The sequence below is a fragment of the Rattus norvegicus genome, chromosome 19 (assembly GCF_021556685.1).
Source record: "Rattus norvegicus strain SHRSP/BbbUtx chromosome 19, alternate assembly SHRSP_T2T, whole genome shotgun sequence".
NCBI lineage: Eukaryota > Metazoa > Chordata > Mammalia > Rodentia > Muridae > Rattus > Rattus norvegicus.
Genome location: NC_141552.1, coordinates 23,240,122 through 23,263,819, shown reverse-complemented (window position 1 = coordinate 23,263,819; position 23,698 = coordinate 23,240,122). Strand labels below are relative to the sequence as shown.

Below are 23,698 nucleotides of genomic sequence, written 5' to 3'. Positions count from 1 at the left end.
ATATTTCTTTGTATATTTCTACAAGAGCCAGGTTTCTTTTTTTTTAATAGAATTAGTTGTAGTCAATCAACTGCTGCCCTATGTGAGAAATGATTAGTATCTATTGCAACTTACCACAGTGTATTTGTGTATACAAGTACATTATTGGAAATCCAGCATTACTGAGGGATTGGAAACCAGTGCTGTGACCTTGCCTTTCTGTGCCTCTTCCTGGCTCACAGGCAGCAGGGGACAGACCTTGAGTTCCTCTGAAGGGACAGAGTGATGTTGAATGGGCACTGAGCAGGCAGAGAAACACAGCTGAGGCAGCTCCTTTCAGTTATCAAACACATCATCTCCTTCCCATCTTAAGGGCTACTGCTGAGGTCTTGCCCCTGTACCTACCTTAATAGCAGCGAATTTGTTACACAGCAGCCAGCTCTTTCCTATTGTTCTGTAATACGCCTCCACATCATGGATGCCAAGAAAAACACTAACAAAGAACAAAAAACTCTGACGTTGAACTGTGTGGTGCTGGTCACATACCCTGTTATGTTCTGTATGTTATGAGGTTTGTTAATCTTAACAAGTTCCCCAAGTGTATTCTTCACATAGGACCCAATAGATTCAAGGAAAATAGGAACAATTATGTGTAAAATGGCCTGAGTCAGGGCCCATAGACCGAAACATTTCCAACACTTGTGCATGAGCCCATGTGGATTTTGCAATGAGCTGGGCCTAGCAATGTCCAGTACACAGTTGTGAGCTGTTGCTCTGGTTGAACTGTATTGGTGTGTGCGTTAATAAACTACACCTATTTAAATGAATTCAGTGTTCCTGTAGTTTGAATCTAGACCCCTTGACACCAGATCTTCCCTTCTGTAGCACTTGGGAAAAAGGCTAAGTTTAGGAAAGGTGACGTCTTGTCATAAGTTATGTGACAAGAGGGATGGTGAATGATCCCTTGTGATAAGAATCAAGGTTTCCTCTGTGGTATTTAGGTCTATACTGGCCCTATGCAACAGCTTCAAGAACCCATTTCTGATTTTCCTTGGGATTCCCGTGATGATGCACTCAGACATGATTGGAAACAACCAAAACGGTGGTCAGACTTGATTTATAAAATGTAGGTAACATTGCAAACTTATGTTGTAGGATATTTGATCATATTGTCATCCCCAATATTGTGTTATTTACTTAGAAAAATACCTTCTGGCTGTGTAGTTCAGCACTAGCACCAATATTTCACCCTAGAGCTATTTTTGTTTGTTTGTTTGTTTTTTGTTTTTGTTTTTGGATGAACAAGTACTTTCCTATTTTGTGGCCCAGCCCTAGCTCTTACTTCTTTGCACAGTCATAGAGAGCCCTCAAACATATACTCAGACAAAGCCAGGGGAGTGTATAAAAGGGCCTAAGGCAATACCACATAATGACATTGAAAGTGGGCTCTCTTCTTGATCCACGCCTCCAGCTCTCCTGACATCTACATGAATTATAACTCCTAATGCAGTGTAAATGATGTCTGCGCTATTGCTGAAGGAATCATGAGAATAACAACTGTAAACATTCCACCATGGATAGAATTTGTGGAAAGAGGTGACTGGCAGCCAACAAGAGAGCTCTACAGTTAAAGGGGCTTGCTGTCAAGTGTGATGAGCTTGACTCAATCCCCAGGACCCACGTGGTAAAAAGGAGAGAACCAAGGGCCAAGCTGTCCTCTGGCTTCCACTCATGTGCTTACATGTATGTGAGTATGTATGTATATGTCTTATGTACGTGTGGATATGAATGTGTGTATGCATGTATGTGTATACGTGTATATGTATATGTGTGTATATGTCTGTCTATATGTGTGTATAGGTGTATTTGTATGTGTGTATATGTATTGTATGTGTGTGTATGTGTGTATGTATATGTGTATGTGTGTATGCATGTATGTGTGTATGTGTGTGTATGTGTGTGTATGTGTGTATGCATGTAGGTGTGTATATATGTGTATGTGAGCATGAATGTATAGTCATGTATATGCATGTGTTTTCATGTACGTGTATTCCTGTATATGTACGAATGTATGTGTGTATATGTATGTATGGACACACAAACACACACAATGTTAAAACATAAAAAGCTCCTTGGAGTATTCACCGTGCCTGGATAAGTGGTGACCATGTGGGGGAAACACATGTCCATGTAAGCACACCTGTTCACATGCGCTGAGCAATGCCCAGCCTGGTCTTGAGCTCACTACCTGCCCAACGATGAGTTTCTGCCCACCTGGTCTTCTCAGAGCCAGGCGACAATTGTTCCTGCCATTCCAGTTCTGTTCCAGTTTCTCATGCCGCAAACCTTCTAGCTTGAATCTCACCTACTGATGCAGGAACCTAACAGCCTCCAACCCAGTGAAGTAAGTAAACTTCTTCCTGACATCCTCAGGCTTGGTGTCCCCATGAGTCACAGGGAGGAAGGATGGCATGCACCAAGGAGAAGGGCCATGGGCAAGGAAGACAGGATCATAAGTCAGTCATCACTGACACCAGCAAAGTGTGTGCTTCAGAGCTGGCTCTGCTCATTCTTGTCCCAGTGGCAGGACTTAAGAGTGGTGCATACCTGTCACCCAGCACTCAGAGACGTCTGAGGCATGAGAACCAGTAGTTCATGGCCATCTTAACTAATGGTGAGATCAAAGCCAGCCTGGGCTGCATGAGACTCAGTCTCAAAGCAGGCAAGGAGGAACTTGCTATATTTGAGCAAGGAAGCTGGAATCCTCCTGCGTTCTTAACTATCGCTGCAATACAGAAAGATGCTAGGGCTAGTGTGGCAGAAAGTAGGAGACAGAGAAGCCAGGTTAACCCCCACTATTCTCCTCATGCTGTGTGAGCAATGAGGAGAAGGTGCCCTATACACTGTGGACAGGATGGTCTCTCAGACGGTTTAGAAAGCAATGGTGGCCTCCAGCAATTCTCCACTTGGGTGTGACTTGAGTATTATACATGTGTGTTTACAAGCCAAAATATAAAATCCATAGGTGACTGTGTAAATTCAACATGGTCCAGCCATGTGCTGGAGTATTATTCAGCCTTACATAGGATTCAGATTCTGACCCTTGAACAGGAATAAGAATGGTAGCCATTCTCCTAAGTCAGACCTCCAGGCAGTGCAAAGACAAACTAACACTGTATGACACCACTGAGGGCTGCCGTGTCACCAATTATATAAAAACAGAAAGCAGGAAGGTCTATAGAGCTCCAGGGGTGACACGGGGTTGGGAGGTTGGAGGGTAGGTGTGTAAGTGGGACTGAGCCTCAGAGGAATCAGACATGGCTGCAGAATATGCCTGTGGCTGCCTCCCATACCTGTGGGTCCTGCCTCCTCAGAAAGGCAAATACAGCAAAAGAAAGGACCAGAGGGGACAGGCTCTGACCTCCTGTAGACACACACAAATGACGTGGCAGAATGTGCACACTGCTGCCTTGCTGCAGGAGCAGTTGAGCTTCCAGAAGGGTTGAAAGAGGCTGGAAGGGCTGAGCATGGCACTGAGTTCAAGGACATAGCTTTAGGTCCTGGGGAACCTATGGTGCCCAGGTCCCATCCTGCTGATACTGAGGGACACAGCTCACATACATGGTGATGGCTGGGCTGGGCTGGGGAATAGGTGTCCACTCTCACCTGCCTCAGCTTGAAGATGCGCTGGGTGAAGTAGGACTGCAACTACTTGTTGGATTCATTGATGCAAATCTGCTGGAAGCTATTCTGTTCAAAGTCCTCAAATCTGAGTATGGCCAAGACACCAATGGGCAAGCACTGTGAGACAAGGTTTGGTTATAGCCGGGGCCTCCTGGGAAGACCAGCCGTCCTGAGAGGAGTTGCAGCAGAGGGGGTGTGTTTTCCTGACCTGTTTGGTACCCAGTGTTTTTTTGCCAAGGGTTCCTTTGTTACTTCTTGATGGAACCAGGCCTGCACATATCCAGGAAGCATTGGGGTGGAACCAGGGCTTGGTGCCCACATGCTGGCATCGCTGAGGGTGAAGCCTAGCCTACCACACTTCCAGACACCGAGTGCAGATGCCTGGGTTCCTATAGAATGGCGGTTCTTACCCTTCCTAACACTGTGACTCTTTATTTCAGTTCCTCATGTCGTTGTCATCCCAACATAAACTTATTGGAGAGCTACTTCATGAGTGTAACTTTGTTACTGTGAGGAATTGTAGTGTAAATGTCTGGTGTGCAGGAGCTCTGATGTAGAACCCACAGATTGAGAGCAGCTGCCGTAGAGGATCAGAGTTCTCTGCCAGCCCTGGTGTTTGCAGAGATCCCGTGGGTTCCCAGTCTCCATGGCTTTTCCCAAGGACAGGGTTTATTATTGGCCTTCTCAGGGCCCGGAATCTCACAGTAACAGCCTCTCCCATGTCCTTCCTGTTGAGGAGAGCGTGGTTGGTCCTCAGCACAGTCCAGTCAAACAGGGCCCTGTATAGACACTTGGCCAGGGGTCTCCTGCAGTTATGGCCTCTGGACAGAGGGGTTTCTTACCTGGGTGGGGCAACTGTGCCAGGTACAGACTGTGATGCTCAGAGTCAAGACCTCATTTTGTCTTATTTTCATAGACAAAGTTGCCCAGGCTGGCCTCGAACTTGCCGTGTAGCCAAGGATAATTAAACAACTGATCCTACTGCCTCTACCCACCATGGGCTGAGATTGCAGATGAGTGTCACCAGAGCTGGCTTGTCACAGCTGCTATACGGCTCTAAGTCAGGGGCCTCATGCGCAGGTGTGTTATGACTGTGCTATCCCCACCCCGCAACCAGGGTTTTCACCTTTCTCCTGCTGAAGTCTGCTTAATCCTAACCTGGCCCCAGGACACAGCAGCTATGGGAGACTCAAAGCCTGGGGCTTCAGCTCAGCATGGGTACACAGCATGGCATGCAGGATGTATGGTTGTGAAAAAGCCAAGGAAGTGCTTCTCAGCTCACCCCCTGCAGGAGTGTCTAGTCCATCCTTCTCTCCATGGACACAGACATCTGCTTCCAACTGCCCGACATGTCTCTCTGGTTTTGACTTTCCTGGATGCCATGTCAATGCCACCACACAGAGTGCTGCCTCTACTGGGGACACTCACACAACCTCTCTGGGGGACATCTGAGCCAAGCATGGATTGGGTGCACTGCAGAGAGGTCAAGTCATGTCGTGAAGTACCTTGTCCCACAAAGGCTCACTGTTCAGTGAGTTGACTGGAAAAGTAAGCTTATGCCCCTGGGCAGGGTCCCCATAGGGAGTGTCCCACACCCTGCTATCAGGTCTATTCCTGGTGCCATGCAAATTCAATTTGCAAGACCCAATGCTCTGGAAATGTCAAGAGCTAACGGAAATGTACCAGGAAGTGCACACCATAGCAAAGGGAGAGGATGGCACAGAGACCTATGCTATGGGTTAAGGGGCACAGAAAGGCCACCTCGAGCACAGGGGTCAGTCACCTCTTTCACAAACAAGGCAAAAGGTCAATGTTCTCAGCTCTGGGAGCCTAAAGGGCTCTGTGGCTCCTAAGCCCTGCAGCTGCAGCCAGAAGCAGCACTGAACAGGATGTAAATGCTGAGGATGGCGATGTCAATAAAACTTTATTTACAAAACCAAATTGGTGGTGGTGCTGGTGGTGGTGGTGGTGGTGGTGGTGGTGGTGGTGGTGGTGGTGGTGGTGGTTGCGGACTGGTTCATTTCAAAGCATGCTGGAGTGGCATGGCCACTGAGCATCGGGAAACACAGAAAGGAATGCGACCGGACGAAGGGCTCCCAACACACTAGACGTTGACCTTTGGCACTGGAACAGGGTCCCTGAAGGTAAGTCTGGACAGTCAGATAAGGTAAGTACATTTTATTACAAGGAAATGGGACAAGATAAATCTTCTCTTCATCTTGCTATGCTTAAGCATCTTTAAGAGTGCAGGGAATTCATGTCTATCAGTCTGGTTTAGAAAAGTGTTTAGAGACAGCAAGAGTACACTCCTTGGTTCCCTGACGAGGGTTCCAGGGATTCTGATATCTGGGTCAAAGTGAAAGTTAAGGTGAAAAAGGCTGTCAGGCAGGGCAAAAAGATTCCAATTTCTGGTCTCTTTGGGCTGTAATTTTTACTGTGTTCAAGGCCATGAATGCACACAGGGTAATAACGAACACAGAACAAGAAGCTAGAGCTTCATTAAGACAAAACGAAAGTAAAAGTTTTGCCCTCTGCACCACTGCCTGAAGCAGGTTTTTCTAAGTCGTTTCCTGAGGATGGCATGTTGACCATTAGATTCACACGATGATGATGACAAATTCACCTGCTTTTTCTTTTCCTATACTTAGGCTAGCATCGATTCAAGGTGTGGCCCAACCGACTTATTATAAAGGATGATACTGGTTGGTTGAAAAAGGTAGTAGCTTTCTATGAACCATGTATTAAGTTTTTATGTATATTAAAATTAACATTGGAAAGAACAATGGTAGGAGAGGAAGCTGGAGGACAACTGCTGCAAATGCTTGCTTTTGAAAATGCTAATGAAGAGTACAGGAGAGCATTATTACCTATAAAGGAGGCTGGGGATATTAATGCTTATATGAAGGCATGCAAGGGTATCTTTTCTGAAAATGGAAAGATGCATATTTGGCATGTATTGATCCAGATAGAGTTATTAAATTATGTTTAAATACTCTTGAATATCCTACAGGCACTTTCGCTCAGGATGAGTTGCCTTTAGAATGGGTTTATATTAAATAAAACTTTAACCAAACATTAACAAATTATGAGGAACAAATTTCTTTAATCATTCAGCAAGGCATACAAAGATCTGTTACTCTGTGGGGATATGATTGTGCTGCTATTGTTTTCCCATTAAGCAAAGATAAAGGGGAATATTTAATGCAGATGTCTGAGGTTTTTCAATTAGCCATGATTTCTTACACTGGAAATATTGAATTTCATCCTCCCCATAGTAAATTGTGGGATTGCTTTAAAAAACAAAAAAAAATTTGATAAATACACTAATTTCTGTTGATCCATTACCATCAGCCTTTACTGTGTTTACAGACGGCTCTAAGACCAAGATGGCTTATTGGACCAAAGATTAATTTTGGGGACAAGAATCTTCTTTTGGGTCAGTACAACAAAATGAATTATTAGCGGTAATTAATGTATTCCAGGATTTTACTCATGATGTAAAAATATTATAGCTGAGTCCGCTTATGTTGTAGGAGTAGTACAGAATATTGAGACTGCTGTTGTTTCTACATCTAAGCCTATATTAAATGTTATTCTCACATATTAAAGGCCTATTGTTATTATGAAACTCTAGAATATTCATTACACATACTAGATCACATTCAAAATTTCCAGAATCTTTAACACTTGGCAATCATATGGTAGATCAATTAGTGGCATTTGCTACCCTAGAAGAACACAGTCATAATCATGCCAATACAGGATATTTACATATTAAATATAAGCTTCCCTATTCTCAAGCCAAACAAATAATTGCTAATTGTCCTATGTGTCAGTCTTCACGTATAAAATGTATTCCATCTCAAATTAATCCCAGAAGGATGCAACTTAATACATCGTGTCAGATCGATATAACCCATATTTCTGAGTTTGGTCGCCTTTCACATATAGATGTAAGCATAGATAATTTTTCAAAATTTGTGTGGGCTACACCATTGCCAGGAGTACGCACTGCTCATGTTATACAGCATCTATTGGAAACGTCTGCTGTTATGGGACCGCCTTCTAAAATTAAAATTGATAATGGACCAACATATATTTCTTATCAATATAAACAATTTTGTCAATGATATCATATTGTACATATTACTGGTACAGAACACAATACACAAGGACAAGCTTTTGTTGAAAGAATTCACCATACCCTGAAATGACAAATTATAAAATTAAAAAGGGGGAAAAGAGATGGCCTTATTCAACCTGAATGGAGTTTGCAGACCAGTCCCAGAGCTATATTGGCACAAGCATTATACGTTATTAATTTTCTTAATTTGCCACAAGGTGAAGTTATATCAATAGCCGATAGACACTTTGTTGAACTTCCCCCCAGAAGGCATGGAACAGACAGTATGGATAAAAAATGTCCGGGATGCTGAATGGCAGGAAGGGACATCATTGTATATAGGGGAGAGGGTTTTGTCTCATTACAGGATGGGAGACTATTCTGGTTACCCGGGAGATGGATCCAAGCACAGAATAATAAGAACTGCTCCCTACCCTCAAAGGAATCCAGTTAAACCAGCTACATTTTCTCCTGATGGATGTTCTCAGGAGATGAGGAGGTGTCCTCCATTACTGAGGCCCTGGCTTCTCTTAGTGTCCACAAACAACAATGGATAAGGATCTGTGCAGTGACAACCCTATTACCTGTGGGGTCAGGTGAAGCGATTAAGCACTGAAAGGAATAATTTTGTCCCCTTCAGGAAAGTCCTTTACTGCTGAGCACTTATTCTTAGCAATGTGTGTTTTACTCATGGTTTCTTCTGCTGCGGCCAATGCCAGTTATCGGGCTTATATTGCTTATCATGATGAAATCCTACTACTTTTGTGTTAGTAAATATATGGAAAATGACACAGAACATGATTGGAAGTTAATTCAAGCCTATTTAGAGGGTAATGAAGTGCTTCAAAAGTAATTAATGCCTTGAAATATGATGTTCGAATGTCTTTTGGTAAACAGCTAGAAGATACTACCCCTATGGAAATAGCGAAATTATTGGCTGATCAATTGACAGGATTAGATCCCAAGGCTTGGCTTCAAAGGATTTTCCATAGCATGGGAGGAGCTAGTTTTGCCATAATCTTATGTACATTATGTATTATGTTGCTTTATTTTTACATGACTAAACCCCTACAAGGACCTTTAGCTATGTTATGTAAAGTGTTACTTTAAAACAAAAGAAAAAAGAAGGAATTGTTAAGACATAGAGATGCAGCTCCCAGGCAGGGTCAAGAAAGGCCTGGTGACAGATTCAAGTAGGGGCTGGAATGGCGCCCTGGAGAAGGAAATGTTTTTTCTCACTTGGCCTTAAATTATGTTCTGCTGTGTCCCGTTTCTGTGGAAGTGGTTCTAACGCTCTCTTGGTAATGGTGAGTATATTTTGATTATAATAAGAGAGGTTATTTGTTATATGAATATTTTTAGAAGAAGCTTTCGTTTATTCATCTTTCTTTGTTTAATCTTCCCTCATTGTTCCTGGTATCCTGGGAATAATAATCTTATGGTATCTTGACACAATGAAAATTGTAGTGATGCATATTCTTAGCTTAATAAGGATTGATAAAGCTTGCAACTGCGTACAGTTTCTTCTGCCTTTGCTCTGCATCCCCTGTGTCCTGTTGTATGCGACCATACCCAGGGCCCCAACTCACTAGACATTGACAATGGGTCACCCCACAAAACACAGAAGCATCTACCTTAGTCAAAAATGGACATTTTATTGAATGCATACACTAACACTGATTGATCACATCCATAGCAGAGATACTAGGGGCAGATCCGTGGCCCAAAATACATTCCTCTAAACCTATAAAGGAAGAAAGAAAGAAAGAAAGAAAGAAAGAAAGAAAGAAAGAAAGAAAGGAGGAAAGAAAGAAAGAAGGAAAGGAAGGAAGGAAGAAAGAAGGAAAGGAAGGAAGGAAGGAAGAAGAAAAAACAAAAAACTTAAGCTTCTCATAGGAACTTCGCAGGAAGTGTTGTCTGGCGGTCAGTTCTGATTGGGCCATTTTAGATGAAACAGTGCATAGTGACCCTTAATGTGATGGGCCCTATATAAAGCTTTTTGCAATATTGGAATTTTAACAAGCCTCATCCAGAACATACAGAACAGGAAAGGATGTGATCACCATGTCCTTGCTCTCTATCAGGTTATTTTTCTGTGTCCTTGATTGTCAGGCATAGACAGCAACAATCTGAAATAGCTGGTAGACATGGAACAAAGTGGCTAAAACTATAGTTGTGGGTTGCACACCTCAACTGTCAATGGCTAATGCTGTCCTCAGAGACCTCGGAGGCCCCTCTTGTTAGACTGTCTATTGAAAGTGGAAGCACTGACTTCAAAGTGAACCGGGCCAGCCAGGGAGAGGGCAACATGGGATACGTGGGACCCTGTCTAAAACCAGCACAAAAACCAACCCTTCATTCAAAGCATCATCTATTAATTCTTTATTATTTACCACTTTCTCCCTACCAGCCTTTCAGTCTGGAATGGTAGAAAAGGACTGGGAATGTTCCTTCTATTCTAAGGACCTTGATCTCTCTTTCCTTAGGTCCACATCAAGAACACATGCAAATGGGTATCACCATCTGAACAACTTAGTATCATCTACTCAGTATATCTAGCCTAATACTGTGCTCTGACAATCTCAAGCTTCCTTGAGTTTCGCTGAACTAGCAAGAAGTATGAAGTACTGAGGCCCCACCCCAGTGATCCTTTCAAGGGGTTAGAAGAAAGCCATGAGAGATGCTCCACTTCTTTGTCCTTAGATTAAATCACATTGACACAATGTGGGTGGACTATTTAACCAGACATGTTTCTCCCAACCCCACCTTTCTGAGTTCAGACCATGGCAGAATTCATGCCCCACCACCCTAGATATTGAGTTTAGTGATATGTAATTATTATTTAAACCTATGTATTAAATTTTTCATTTTGTTAATTTTTGTGGTTTTCACAGTCTTCTTTGATTAACTTTCCTAGTTTTATTAATTTATCCCCTGTGTTCTCTGGTATTTTGTCCTTCCCTTCAAAATAAGTATTCCTTTTAGGATCCTCTACAGAGCTGTCTTACTGGTTACTCATATTGTGTTAAATTTATTTTTAGTGTGCATTAGTCAGCACAGTAGCTGGGCAGCTGCCTGCCCTCCATGGTACCAGATCTACTTTCCAAACAATAACGCTCAACTCTCACTGACTGTGTAGCATCTTGGCTGCTCTTTGTTCCACTTGGACAGCCCTCATGACCAGGCTCTCCTCTCCCTTAACCATGGCTGCTCTCCTCTTCCTCTCTCCTCTCCATCACACACGTTCTTCCTTTATTCTCTGGCAGCTTCTTCCTCCTTCTTCCCTCCTCATGATCCTCTCTAGCAAAGCCCTCAAAGCTCACCTCCCCCATCTCTCTGCTGTGCAGCTGTTGGCTGTTGGCTTCTTTATAATCACAGTTAACTGGGAGCAGGGTCAGTTATTTGGGGTTAACCAGTCTTGAGTTCTACAATTAGCATTAAAATACAAGCAGCATTAGGCCAATACACTACAGGGGTTTTGTTTGTTTGTTTGTTTGGTTTGGTTTAATTTTCATTTACCTTTTTACTTGTTATTTTATTTTTGGCTACTTTTTATTAATCGGTTATTTTATTTATTTACATTTCAACTGTTGTCCTGCTTTCCACACTCCCCTCATCAAACCTTACATCCCTTTTCTGCTCAGCTTTGCCTATGTGACAGTGCTCCTGCACCCACACATATCCATCCCCACCTCACACCTCTAGGATCTGCATTTGGTGGGGCAATAGGCCTCACCTGGAACCATAGAGCATCCTTGCATACACTTTGGCTGGCAGTTTGGCCCCTGGGAGCTTTGGGATTAGGGAAAGAAGATCTGTTCAGATATTAAAGCCAATGATTGCTGCATTCTCTTCTTTTTCTGGTTATAGGTGAAATTATGTTTGTGTGCTTCTCTTTTTTTAAATTATTGAGAGAAGATTAATTTCTTGGTTTTTCTTGGGTATAGTTTAGTTCATTGTCTTGGAGTTTTCCTCCTATTAGCCTCTGTTGTGCTTTCTTACAGAAAAGAATTCTTTAAATTTGGTTTTGTCATGAAATATCCTGGTTCCTCCTTTTATGGTGATTGAGGATTATGCTGGATATAGGAGCCTGTGTCTGCATTACATCTGCCCAAGATTTTCTGACTTTTAGAATCTCTGTTGAGAAGTCTGGTGTAATTCAGATACGTCTGAATTTATTTGTTACTAGATATTTATACCTTACCCCTTTTAATGTTCTTTCTTGATCTGTGCATTTAGCGTTTTAATTATTATGTTAATGGAGGAATTTTTCTGGTACAATTAGTTTGATGTTCTGTAGGCTTGTTGTACCTTTATGGCCTTTTCTTTCTTTACCTTATGGAAGTTTGCTGCTATGATTTGTTGAAGGTGTTTACTGGATCTATGAACTAGAAATCTTAATTCTCTTCTCTATCTATTATCCTTAGGTTTCAACATTTAATTGTGTCCTGAAATTCATGGATGTTTTGGATTCAATAAACCATACATGTTTATCTGAGATGGGTGTTTTGTGCTTTGTGGGATGACCTCCTTGACCCCAGGCTGCATGAAGAATCTCAGCTGACAATGGGGACATAAATTATAAGTATGTGTAGCAAGACCCAGGCCTCTTCCAGGTTCTTAGATATTAACTGAGAACCTCAAATACAGTAGTAATGTGATAGTGTGGTGTGAATCTAGTTACTATTCTCTATTTTGATATAGATGACTCTTTTTGTGTCATGGTCAGCTTATAATGACTAGAAGACCTAAGCTTGAGAATAACCAAAGACTACATTGCTTCTCTAGCAGCTGAGCTTTTAAAAGCCCTGGTGTGACAGCAACTGTTGGTGGACATTCTGGATTATTCCTTCTGTACTTTAACTCTCTGTGTCACTTCCACCATCAGTAAGTTAGTTCAATTCCATAAATTGGAAATTCCTCACCTGGAAGAAACACTCTTTTTTTTTTAAAGATTTATTTATTTATTTATTATATACAAGTACACCGTGACTGTCTTCAGACACACCAGAAGAGGGCATCATATCTTATTACAGATGGTTGTGAGCCATCATGTGGTTGCTGGGATTTATACTCAGGACCTCTGGAAGAGCTGTCAGTGCTCTTAACCACTAAGCCATCTCTTTAGCCCAAGAAATACTTTCTGAATATGATCTGAGATTGGCCATGGAAAAAGGGTAGCTTGAACTGTCCCACCTAGGTTCTGGGCCTGCACAGGCCTGCTCTACAAAAGAAACCTGTGTTCACAGCTGTTGGCTGGCTAAGAAAGATTTCACGAGACGTGATACACAGCCCTCGGCTTCTGCTTCAGTCATCTGCACAATTTTTCCCGGACGATATCCTCATACCTCCAGCAGGCGGGTGATGAAGCTGTCCACTCTCAGCTCCCCTTCAGCCATCTTGTGGGCACCAGACTCTCCTCCCTGCAGCAGGAACAAGGGCTTCTCCATGGTGGCTGCAGCAGCAGTGGTGGTTTGGCATTCTCACCTAGGAGGCCCTATGCCTTTCTAACCCAGTTCCAACTGACCTCAGGCCCGGGCCTTCCCCCCATTCACTTCCCATGGAGCAGGGAGAGCAGCACCCACTAGAAATAAAAGGGAAGCCCTTGGTCCTGCCAAGACTGAACCCCCAGTGAAGGGGCTTGTTGGGGGGAGGGTGGTAATGGGAGGAGGATGGGGAGGGGAACACCCATATAAAAGGAGAGGGGGAGGGTTTAGGGGGATGTTTGCCTGGAAACCCAGAAAGGTAATAACAATTGAAATGTAAATAAGAAATACCCAATTTAATAAAGATGGAGAAAAAAATAGAAAGAAAAGGCACATATTTAAAACAGAAGAATATGGACCCTAATTTTAAACCACAGCTCTGTCAATTAACTATACCTTAAGGAAGCTCAGAAAAGCAGGCCAAACAATTAATATTTTCTCGGTTTAAGTAAATAATAATGTCCGTTTCTTGCTATTGTGGAGGGAATTAAATAGATAATATGTAATCATGGAAGTTTTGAAGTACCATCCATTTTTCTGTTCATTAAATCAATCTTACTCATTTCATTGATCAAATATGTATGTTTTCCGTTTCACAGTTATATGTATAATAAAACCAGTATAAAAACCTTCAGAATATTCAGTTATTATAGATATTTGTCATTTCTTACAGAGGGCAACTATGATTGACTACACCCAATTCTATAAAAAACAAAACTCAGGAAACCTGGCCCTTGGCAGCAACGAATCAAGAAATATCTCGGATGGTGGGGCATGAATTCTGCCAAGCAATGACCTCAGATAGGTGGGGTTGTGAGGAAGATGTGTGGTGGAATAGCACACTAGATTCACGTTGTATCATCTTGATTTAATCTAAGGACAAAGAAGTGCAGTATCTCTGATGGCTTTCTTCTAACCCTTGAAAGGTTCACTGGGGATTGACCATAGAACTTCATTCTTCTTGCTGGGGCAGCAACACTCGGGAAGCTTGAGATTGCCATAGGCACAGTATTAGGCTAGAAATGCTGAGTAGGTGATACTAAGTTGTTCAGATGGTGATACCCATTTCATTTGTTCTTAACGTGGACCTAAGGAAAGACAGATCGAGGTCCTTAGAATACAAAGATCATTTCCAGTTCTTTTCTACCTTTCCTGAATGAAAGACTGGTTGGCAGAGAATGGTAAAAATTCAAGAATTGGTAGATGATGCTTTGAATGGAGGGTGGGTTTCTGTGCTGGTTTTAGACAGGGTCTCAATTACCCCATCTTGTTCTCTACGTTGCTCGTTAGGTTCACTTTGAGCTCAAATAAAGCTGCTTCCACTTTCCAACAGGTAGTCTTACAAAGGGGCCTCCAAGGACTGTGAGGACAGCATTAGCCAATGAGAGCTGAGGTGTGTAACCCACAACTATAGCTTTATCTGAAAGACGCTCAGACGGAGGAGACTCTCGCTCCAGTCCTGAGGACAGTCACCACCCCATGAACACACAGGACTCAGTCTTGATGTAAAAACAAGAGGTTTACTTTGGGATACCAATGCACTGGGGCTCGACACGGTCCTCACGCAGGAGGGATGTGAGGAGCCTCAAACAACAGAAATATACAGCTTAAATAGTCAGTTAAGATTACACAGTTTCCTTAGCTCAGCTATTTCGTGCCAAGGATAACTAGGCAGATGTTTCTCGTCCTGGAATTCCTGGGATAAGGCCGTAACAACATCAATGCAGCTATTTCAGTATGAAGGACTTCTGACTTGATATATGTTTTCTTATCCTGGGGTTCCCAGGACAAGGAACAAGGATATCTGTCTTGGCAGGTGTTTCTCTTCTGGAGTTCCCAGGACAAGGCTATAGCTATGTCAGCCTATAGCACAGCTGCATTCAGTACCAAGGACATCTCACTTCTATAGTGGTCAGTCAGGTTTCCAGAGATGTTTCCTGTCTTCTAATTGCCCTGCAGTAAATATGTTCTGTACCCTCTGTTCTTATGGTCCGGCAGCTTCCTAGAGAGTGGGTGGGAATGTGCTTTCTGTTCTTTCTGTTCTATTGTCTAATGTGTAGGGGCTAAGCAAGGGCCAGCTTAAAAGATTCTCATTCGTAAGAAATGGCTGTACTGATATCAAACGGGGATCTTTCATATCCACTTTCTTCCAAGTCTACCAGCCATCTCAGATTGTTGCTGTAATATGCCTGACAATCAAGGACATAGAAAAATAACTTGATACACAGCAAGGACATTGTGATCATATCCTGTGTCGTTATGTATGTTCTGGATGAGGTTGGTTAAAATGACAATATTGCACAAAGCTTTCTATAGGACCCATCAAATTAAGGGTCACTATGCACTGTCATAGCTAAAATGGCCTGGTCAGAAGTGACCACTGGATCACTCTTCTGTAACTTCACATGAAAGACTTGTGCTTTTTGTGTTTTTTTATTTTTCTGTTTTTTCTTATTTATTTATTTATTTATTTATTTATTTATTTATTTATTTATTGTTTTATATGTTGTCAGGAAGATAGCTCAAGTCATGGATCTGCCCCCAAAATCTGAGCTTTGCTACCAATACTGTAAACAGTATTAGTGTATGCATTCAATAAAATAACTTGTTTTTTTTTTTTAAGTAGGATAGATGCGTTTGTGTTTTGTGGGGTGATCCATGAAACAGGAGTGAAGATGCTTGTTTCTTACTCTGTCCACTGAGTTATGTCTCTAGGCTTGTCCTATTCCTTTGGCTGCACCCCCCCACACACACACACATCTGCTGACTATTTTATTTTTCAGATGAAATCATACGTTATAGCTTAGAGAGGCCTGTAAGCAATCTTGCTTTGGTAATTAGGTGCAGAGAGGAGAGCCCCACACTCAGCCTGTGGGTGCATTCAATGGTGGATCCAATATTTCAGTTTCCTCTGCTAACAGATCACCACATTGTTGCCAGGACCATAATGAATGCAATTCTTTCTCCTAAAGAATCTGGTGGCAACTGTCAAATGTTAAGCACAAAGCTTCAGGTTGTACCTATAACACACACCCACATTGCAACCTACCCTACAGGCTATTTCTGGGTGTGATTTCATGCACCTGCACATGATGAGACAGGAGACCTCTTTGGCTACTTATAGGAACTGGTGTGATTTCTCAGTAATCTTTAATGGGTAATATTGCTGACTGAGGAGAATTTGAGGTAGGATGAAACATTTCTGTGCAGGGATTGGGGAGGAAGCACTCATTTAGATACATAGCAATGACTTAGGTTTTTCCAATCAAGCCTAGAGCCAAATTTGGCTTTGGAAGCATGTGGTGCTCAGTGGCTATGCCACAGGGAAGTCTCCTGAAAAGGGCACATCAGCTTTTGCTCAGTACAGGGAGAACATTAGCAGGGAGGCAAAGTCTGTTCTCCGTGACATCAGCCGTCCCTTCGTGGACATTCTATTGTCTCCTAGAGAGACCTTGGAATCCCTGTGATGTCACCAGTATCGTTGTGACAACCAATTCCCTACTTTTTCTCTTAGTGTCCAAAGGATATATCCACAGGCATGTTTGCCCGTCTTCTTAGGCGCTTTGGGAGAGTTGATGTTGATAGAGAAGAGTCTAGAGTGAAGCAAACGAAACCTAAAGGTAATGATGGACACAGGACATGGGGAATGTGGAGTAAGTTCTGGGCAGTGTATGTTGAGCTTCCTCTCAGGGGTGAGTGTGGGGGCCTTCAGCTGGCCTTTATAGCAATGGGCCACAACCACTGGAACATCTCCACAGATATTGAATTCCATGATTATCACAATTCCTGAAAGTCAAGGTTGTCACATTATTAGTTTCTCCATAACCACATGGAGGATATGGCAATGCCTATGCTATTATTGGGTGAACTTCTAGTCTTTACTTTTACAGTGCATTCGGTATGTTAAATTGATATAATAACACCATAAGTAGTCATGGAGGGTATAACTTTTCTGAATTAAACAGGGCATCAATGTACTTCACTTTCATTGCTTCTTTAAATTCAGTGACTATCTGACAGTAGTAAGAGGGAGAGAACTGTGCTCCTGGCATGACCTTATATTCTTAGAACTCCTTTGACTACCTCTGGCTGACGGGGCCAATCTTACCTTCATATATTAGAGGTTCTGTGTGGCAGATATTTTTCTACAGTAGCCAAACTATATAGAGCAGGTAGAGAAAGAGCCTGTAACCTATTGGCACTTCTGGGGCATTTGTCATTTCAGTAGGGGGAATTAATAAATCTGTTGACCATGTCCTCCCCCTACATGACTTTTTAATGCAAAGTTATTGGACTAGAGTAACAGTGTAGGATATCTGAGTATCCCTGATCAATCAAGTCATTGTGGATGCTGAATTGATGATCTGACTTCTGAAACCAGAGGGGTGAGGGTCCTGAAACCAGGTTGTAGCCTGCGTACCTGATAATAATCCTGGAGAAGGCATCTCTCTGGTACTTGTAAGCCTGTGTGGGCGGGCATAGGGAACACCTGGCTGCTTACATCTCTTGGTCTCTATATAGTAGTGGGGGAACTGTGATCCACTTAGGATGCCTCTTACACATAGACCAAACTCCTTGCAGTGACACTGGCTTCCAAGCATGTTCTCCTGTTTGGACCTCACTGTGGTCTGTGTACGCTCTATGCATTCGCCCCATGCGGGTTCACTTTTGTTCTTCTACATACAGAGGCTTGCAGACCGATGTCATCCCCTGAAAATATCCTAAACAAGGTGCAGGCCAACGAGGAAGAGGAGAGGCTGAATAGAGAACTGGAGCTAACTACCAAGGAGAGAAATGAGCTGACAGATCGCCTCCTTTATGTGACAGGTGGATCCATGAACAAGAGGTATGCATTGCTCCAAACAAACGACCTTGTTCTAAACCTCATCTCCCATAGAGAGGAGATTCAGAACCTGACCCTTCCTGAGGAGTGAGATTGAAAATGGACTCTCTGATTCTGCCTGTTGAAAATCTGAACTTGCAATCTGAGTGAAGATTTCAGGGATAAAGTCACTGGAGCATGAGTTCCCAGTGTACAATTGGAAAGCCCTTGACAGGTGGTAGTTTTGCAAGGTTCTAGGTGCTGTGAGTTTGTGGAGAGTGTTTGTACTTGCTAGGAAGGTGACTGAACGCTATCATCTCCTGGCAGCAGCCTTAGGTGACAGGTCCCACAGTGTTCATATCAATGCTTAAGTAGAAGGCCTGAGGCTCTGGCCTGCTCCTTCTTGTCTCTGTGCCTTACACTCTGAGACAGTAATGGTGCATGCATTTCTACTGATTCTCATTGTGCTCTTTCCATATTTGTCTCTCTTTCTCATTTTCTGAGTCTGTTTACTTTTCTTTTCTTTTTCTTTTTTTTTTTTTGGTTCTTTTTTTCGGAGCTGGAGACCTTACTTTTCTTTTCTCGTGGGTGTGCCCCAGTTTGTGTGTCTGTGTGTGCACAACTCTGCATGCATATGCACAACCTTTATATGTTTCTCTATCCCTCCACCTTTGGAATTTAGGGGTCTGTTTTTTGACCTCAGGATTTACCTTTATAATAGTTTCATGGAGGTGTAAGTGCTTTATTTTGGAAGCCCCACTTTCAACAGCATAGTTCTTTGCCTGTGTAGTCACATTTGTCTATACATTTGTATGCCTTGGGCAGATTATAAGTTTTTGGCAATATCTGGTCTCATCTCCAGAATTATGTGTACTGTCTGCCTCTAGAATATTAGTTATTCGGCTTGTAGCATTCCACTTGTCAAAACAGGAAAAATGAAATCAGAGGTTTCTGGATGTGTGTGTGTGTGTGTGTGTGTGTGTGTGTGTGTGTGTGATTGGGTAAGCTCTGTGGCCTAGGCTCTTGACAGCATAACAGGTTTGAATGCAGATCCAACCCTTCTGATTGAAAAAAGTGAGCCAGGGGACCCTTTATCTGGGTGCTTAGTTTTTGTTGTCCTGGGCACACAATTCCAAGTTTCTGAAGCTGAAGAAGATCCAAATATGTAGAATTCAGAAAGTGTCCTTCCAATGCTGGGGTAGTACAGGACACAGCCTGAGTTCCTATAATCCTAAACCTCGATGTTCATTGGGTTCTATCTTCCTGGGGCCAGCCCCTACTTCAGGACAAATCCATTTTATGAAAACTTGAAGATAAAGGAGAAAGAGGTCATGTCATTACTGCACAACTTAGACACAAAGAACATTGAACATCGTGAGAAATTTCAGGAGCTCAAGAAGGAGATTAACTTCTATCGGTAAGTACTTGTCAGAAGGGCCCATCACTTGTGGAATATCCATTCCCGCCTCTCTTTGTTCTGGACTGGAGAGCCTGCAGCTCTGGGCACATCTCTTCTGCTTTTAAATATCACTGTGCCGTGGGTCTTTTGGACTCAGTTTCAGTTCCATAAGAGACTGTCAGTTATCACCACAGTGTCTATGCATCTTTAGAAGGCTCTGGATAGAACTACACTGATTCAGGCATCAGAGTGTTATTAGGCCAACCTGTGGCTCTGGGGTCATACCAGGTTTAACAAAGCTCAATGTGTGGACCACATGGTTTGCATGACCTCCCTTGGTTCTACTGTCCTCTTGTGGTTGTTTGCCGCCTACTAATTGATGTTGCTCCGATGCATTGGGCTCTCATGGGTAGTTGCAGATCCCTTGTTCTTTTGGAGAGACATGGACTCTTATTGGTGCTTGGGTCACAGAAACAATTTATTCTTCCCTGGATTGGCCGTTTGCTGTTTGTGCAGCAGCCTTACATGTATGGATATGTATTCTATGAAGTCTTTATGGGTATCTGGGTCCTGGTGGACTTTGTGGGATTTGGCAGTTGGAATGGGAGGAAGAGGCTTCAGGATCTTACTATGCAGAGTGTGTTTCAGGCAACCTGCACAGCCGGCTCCTGATGGACCAGGCATGTATGAAGAAGAATTTGGTCACATTGAAGCAGGAGAGCAAGGAGTTACAGCGATATTTGTTTGAATTGAACCCGAATGATGAAGACGAACAGGAGAAAACCAGCAAACTCCAGACCCAGCAAAATGTGGTAGGAACAAGCAGCTGAGTCAGATTGACAATGTCTGATACCATTTGCCTACTGGATACATCTTTGCTTCCCCTATCACCTTTCTAATCTCCCCACACCCAGTCAGTCACCCACCTCATGTGATAGAGTTATTCATTGCTCTGTCTATGCACAAGTATTCTGGGATGTTAACCACTCTTCAGAAACTGAATTATGGGCAAGTATACTTCTCTGCCCTTTTTGAAACTGCAATCCAGAAATGGTGACAGAGGAATAACATATCACATGACTGCATCACCCTGTCATAGATTGGATGCTATGAAGAGTTTTGAACGAGTTCTTGGTCGTGTGACAAAGGTCATACAGGGGTCATGTGATGGTTGGAAGCACCTTGTAGGGATAAGAACCAAGTGCAAATGGCAAATGAGTCCTGGTCATTGGCTTTGATCTCAGTATCATGTGGCCTTCTCCTTTCTTCCTGCAACCCAGTTAGGTCTCTTCTCCTTTCCCCGTTCTTGGTTTTCACTGGTAGAAGTTTGAGGAGCAGCTTGTTCTCCCACAGTACTGTGAGGGTTGCTGGTGACTTTCCCCAGGCTGCAGAGATATCAGCAATGATTTCAGTGAAAAGATCAGTGCTGTCTGTCCAATGCAGCTGAAGGGACAGAAGGCAGCAACTTCACAGCTGGTATGCGTGTCCCCACCAAATCAGTGTCTTAATAGCTGCCTTCTCCTCCCAGGTCTCAGGAACTGCAGGAGACATGGAATAGGACAGATCCCAGGAAGACAGCCCCCTGAAGAGTGAGTTTCTCTCTCAGGAGTTCCCTGCTGACGACAATCCTCAACAGTCAAAGACTTTTTTGGGGAGAATATTCTTCTTCTCAGTTAATTTCCTCATTGTATAGAGACCCTAAATTTATGTATCCGTATGCCAGCCTGTCTCATTGAGGTCTTTCTCCTCTCTCATACTGACAACACCATTTGAGACACATCTGAGGGGACTGCCTTGACATCCCGTGTCCTAGAGGAGAAACAGCACTACAACTGTGTTTCTAAATGTTCATTAAGAAAATGCTGTTAAGAAATACTTTTGGTTAAGATTTTCATTGAAGTTTTCTTTTTGTTATATCATAGTTATATATTCCTGTTACTGTTTTTCATTTTTTATACCATTTTAGTTGTTCATTTTATGCCTGTTTTTTGTAAATTGTATTCCTTATGAATAAAAATTGATTTGTAACTCTTGACTCTTAAGACCGTCTTATTCAAGGGTCCTTTCCCCTCCTGTAGACTTAGAACTGACAGCTGGATATGGATCTTTGCATGGTCCAGGCAGCATGAGTAAATAGGGAATTTAAAGCCACCAAGGTGTACACAGGGTGATAGTGTCTTTTGTGTGGATAATGTGACTTTTTTTATGGACCCACACTTTATGATGTAATCACTGACATACTGTATCCATGCTGTCATGTGTTCTGCTCATCCTAATCTATATCAGTCTACAACACCCATTCCTTATTGACTGTTTGCCCAGATATTGAGTAACACACACTCATGCCTGTAGAGCTGCAGAAAAAATGACAACTTTCACAAAGGAATATAGAATAATCCTAATCGAGAACCATGTGCCTCGGTTTTTCTTACAATACAGCATTAGTATTAAACCACAAAGATAATGACCATCAACGTCATTTTGGGAAATAGGTTTTTATAGGTGCTGTTTCATTTGATCATTCATATGCTGTGTTTTTTATTGTTGCTGATTATATTTATTTTTATCATGTAACTCAATGGATCTTTTTTTTTCAAATGTATGTCTGGGCCACTCCTGAGTGCATTTCCCTCATGATCCAAAAGAGGGAATAGCATTCCCCATTGTAGATGATTGTTAGGGACCATGTGGTTCTTCTGAGAGAGCAGCAGATGCTCTAACCTGGGAGTCATCACCACAGCTCCTGTAGGTAGCTTTTGTCCTTCCAGGGCATGTGCTGTACTAGGTGGACACGATCACCTCCCATTTAGGAGAGAGATCTCAGGAGATGTGTATGTACAGGTGGTTGAGCAGTGCCTGCTCAATGTGGTAGGCTGCTAGGCAACCAACTGAACCCCAGCCCTGCTCCACCTGCATTCTTCGAGGCAGAGTTTCTATAGCCCAGGATGGTCTAGAATGCATCATCTACCTATGTCTTTTTTCCACTAATGCTAGGATGAGGAGCATATGTCCTCCACACCCTTCTTTCCAAACAATGAACATTCTCATGGTCTGGTTATCACATGGCCATGAGGGAGGTAAATAACACTCAGCCAAAACAGAGGCGCATTGCCACAGTCACACAGACAGCCTGGACAGATCTGACACGATCAGCACCAGGTTTGACTGCCACTACTTGAAGCAAGGTCCTCCAGTGTTAGGACAACCATTCAAACAGCAAAGAATGAACCTGTTCCCAGCATCCGAGGAGTGGGAGACCCAGAAACCCATGTGTCAATGTGGCCATTTGGAAAATGGAAGAGGGGAGGCAGGGAAGCAGGCAGAACTGGACACAGTTGCAGGGACCCAGGCAAAGAGGGAATATTGGGGCAGAGTCCATGAGATGTCAGTAGGCAACAGGCCAGCTGGGACTAGTGTGGGTACAGGGCTTCTAGTGTGGGTATGAGAGGAGCAAAAGTAGCAATGATCAGATTCTGATGCAGCATAAAGATTGGAAGGAGCTTAGATCGTCTCAGTGTCGTATAGGGACATTATAGACACTGATGGGCAGTGTGGGGATTGCAGGGTCCCTTATAGTGGTCTCTGCAGGTGTCAGGACTCTGTCAGACCTATGACTATCAGGCAGGCTCTGAGTGCAAGTGAGAGTCACGGGACAGGCCCTGTGTACAGCCTGGTTTGGGGACATTTCCAGGTGCCCCATGGACTGCAAAATAAAGGCAAAGGACACAGGGAAGCCAGCAGTTCCCATGCACAGGACATATACTAGTAGACCTTTCTAGAATTTCCATAGACCATCTGTCACTAGTCCTCACTATAGAAGGCACCAGCATTCTGCCCTCTACTTCAATTGGTGAGACAGCTAGTCTAACTCCAGCAGGAAGGCCTCAGGGAAGACAGTAAGAACTCACAGGTGACCTCTTTTACTATTGAAACAGGCTCTTCCTATGGAGCCCAGAGAGATCATAGGGTCCTAATTCTCCTGCCTCACAGTGACTGTAAATTCAAAAATACCTTCAAGAGCAATTGATTCATAGCACAGGGGGAAGATCAGATTAAGGCTATCTAAAGGCCCCAGGGTGGTAGGATTACCAGGGTCCTAGTAAGTTTCTCCAGCCTTAATTACAACCTGTGTCAGTCCTGCTGTGTGGGATATCGCCTGATGCCCAGTGATATCACAACTTGGAATTCTTTGTCAAATATAAGCT

At 43.0% G+C, this 23,698-nt stretch overlaps 1 protein-coding gene across 6 annotated transcripts; it reads left to right on the top strand.

Annotated features, from left to right (window-relative positions):
- The first annotated feature begins 5,645 nt into the window (after window positions 1–5,645).
- LOC147999153 (disks large homolog 5-like) lies at window positions 5,646–21,527 on the top strand. 6 transcript variants are annotated; one of them, XM_087596476.1, is made up of 8 exons: window positions 5,683–5,807; window positions 6,312–6,379; window positions 7,033–7,099; window positions 16,787–16,892; window positions 17,959–18,118; window positions 19,368–19,511; window positions 20,142–20,305; window positions 21,022–21,527. In XM_087596476.1, exons 4-7 carry the CDS (start codon window positions 16,811–16,813, stop codon window positions 20,239–20,241), a joined length of 486 nt encoding a protein of 161 aa, XP_087452602.1. In that variant the 5' UTR covers window positions 5,683–5,807; window positions 6,312–6,379; window positions 7,033–7,099; window positions 16,787–16,810; the 3' UTR covers window positions 20,242–20,305; window positions 21,022–21,527. The 6 variants fall into 6 exon arrangements, with proteins under 6 accessions (XP_087452603.1, XP_087452600.1, XP_087452601.1 ...); XM_087596475.1 differs by lacking the exon at window positions 6,312–6,379 and having other exon boundaries at window positions 5,656–5,807; XM_087596478.1 differs by lacking the exon at window positions 16,787–16,892.
- Window positions 21,528–23,698: the final 2,171 nt, after the last annotated feature.

What these genes read in the sequence shown, in the direction of transcription:
- LOC147999153 (XM_087596474.1), top strand. Translation starts at nt 16,811, where the DNA reads ATGTTTGCCCGTCTTCTTAGGCGCTTTGGGAGAGTTGATGTTGATAGA. An exon ending in GGTGGATCCATGAACAAGAG is followed by an intron (nt 18,119 to 19,367) that starts GTATGCATTGCT and finishes TCCTGGGGCCAG; the next exon opens with CCCCTACTTCAGGACAAATC. An exon ending in AAGGAGATTAACTTCTATCG is followed by an intron (nt 19,512 to 20,141) that starts GTAAGTACTTGT and finishes AGTGTGTTTCAG; the next exon opens with GCAACCTGCACAGCCGGCTC.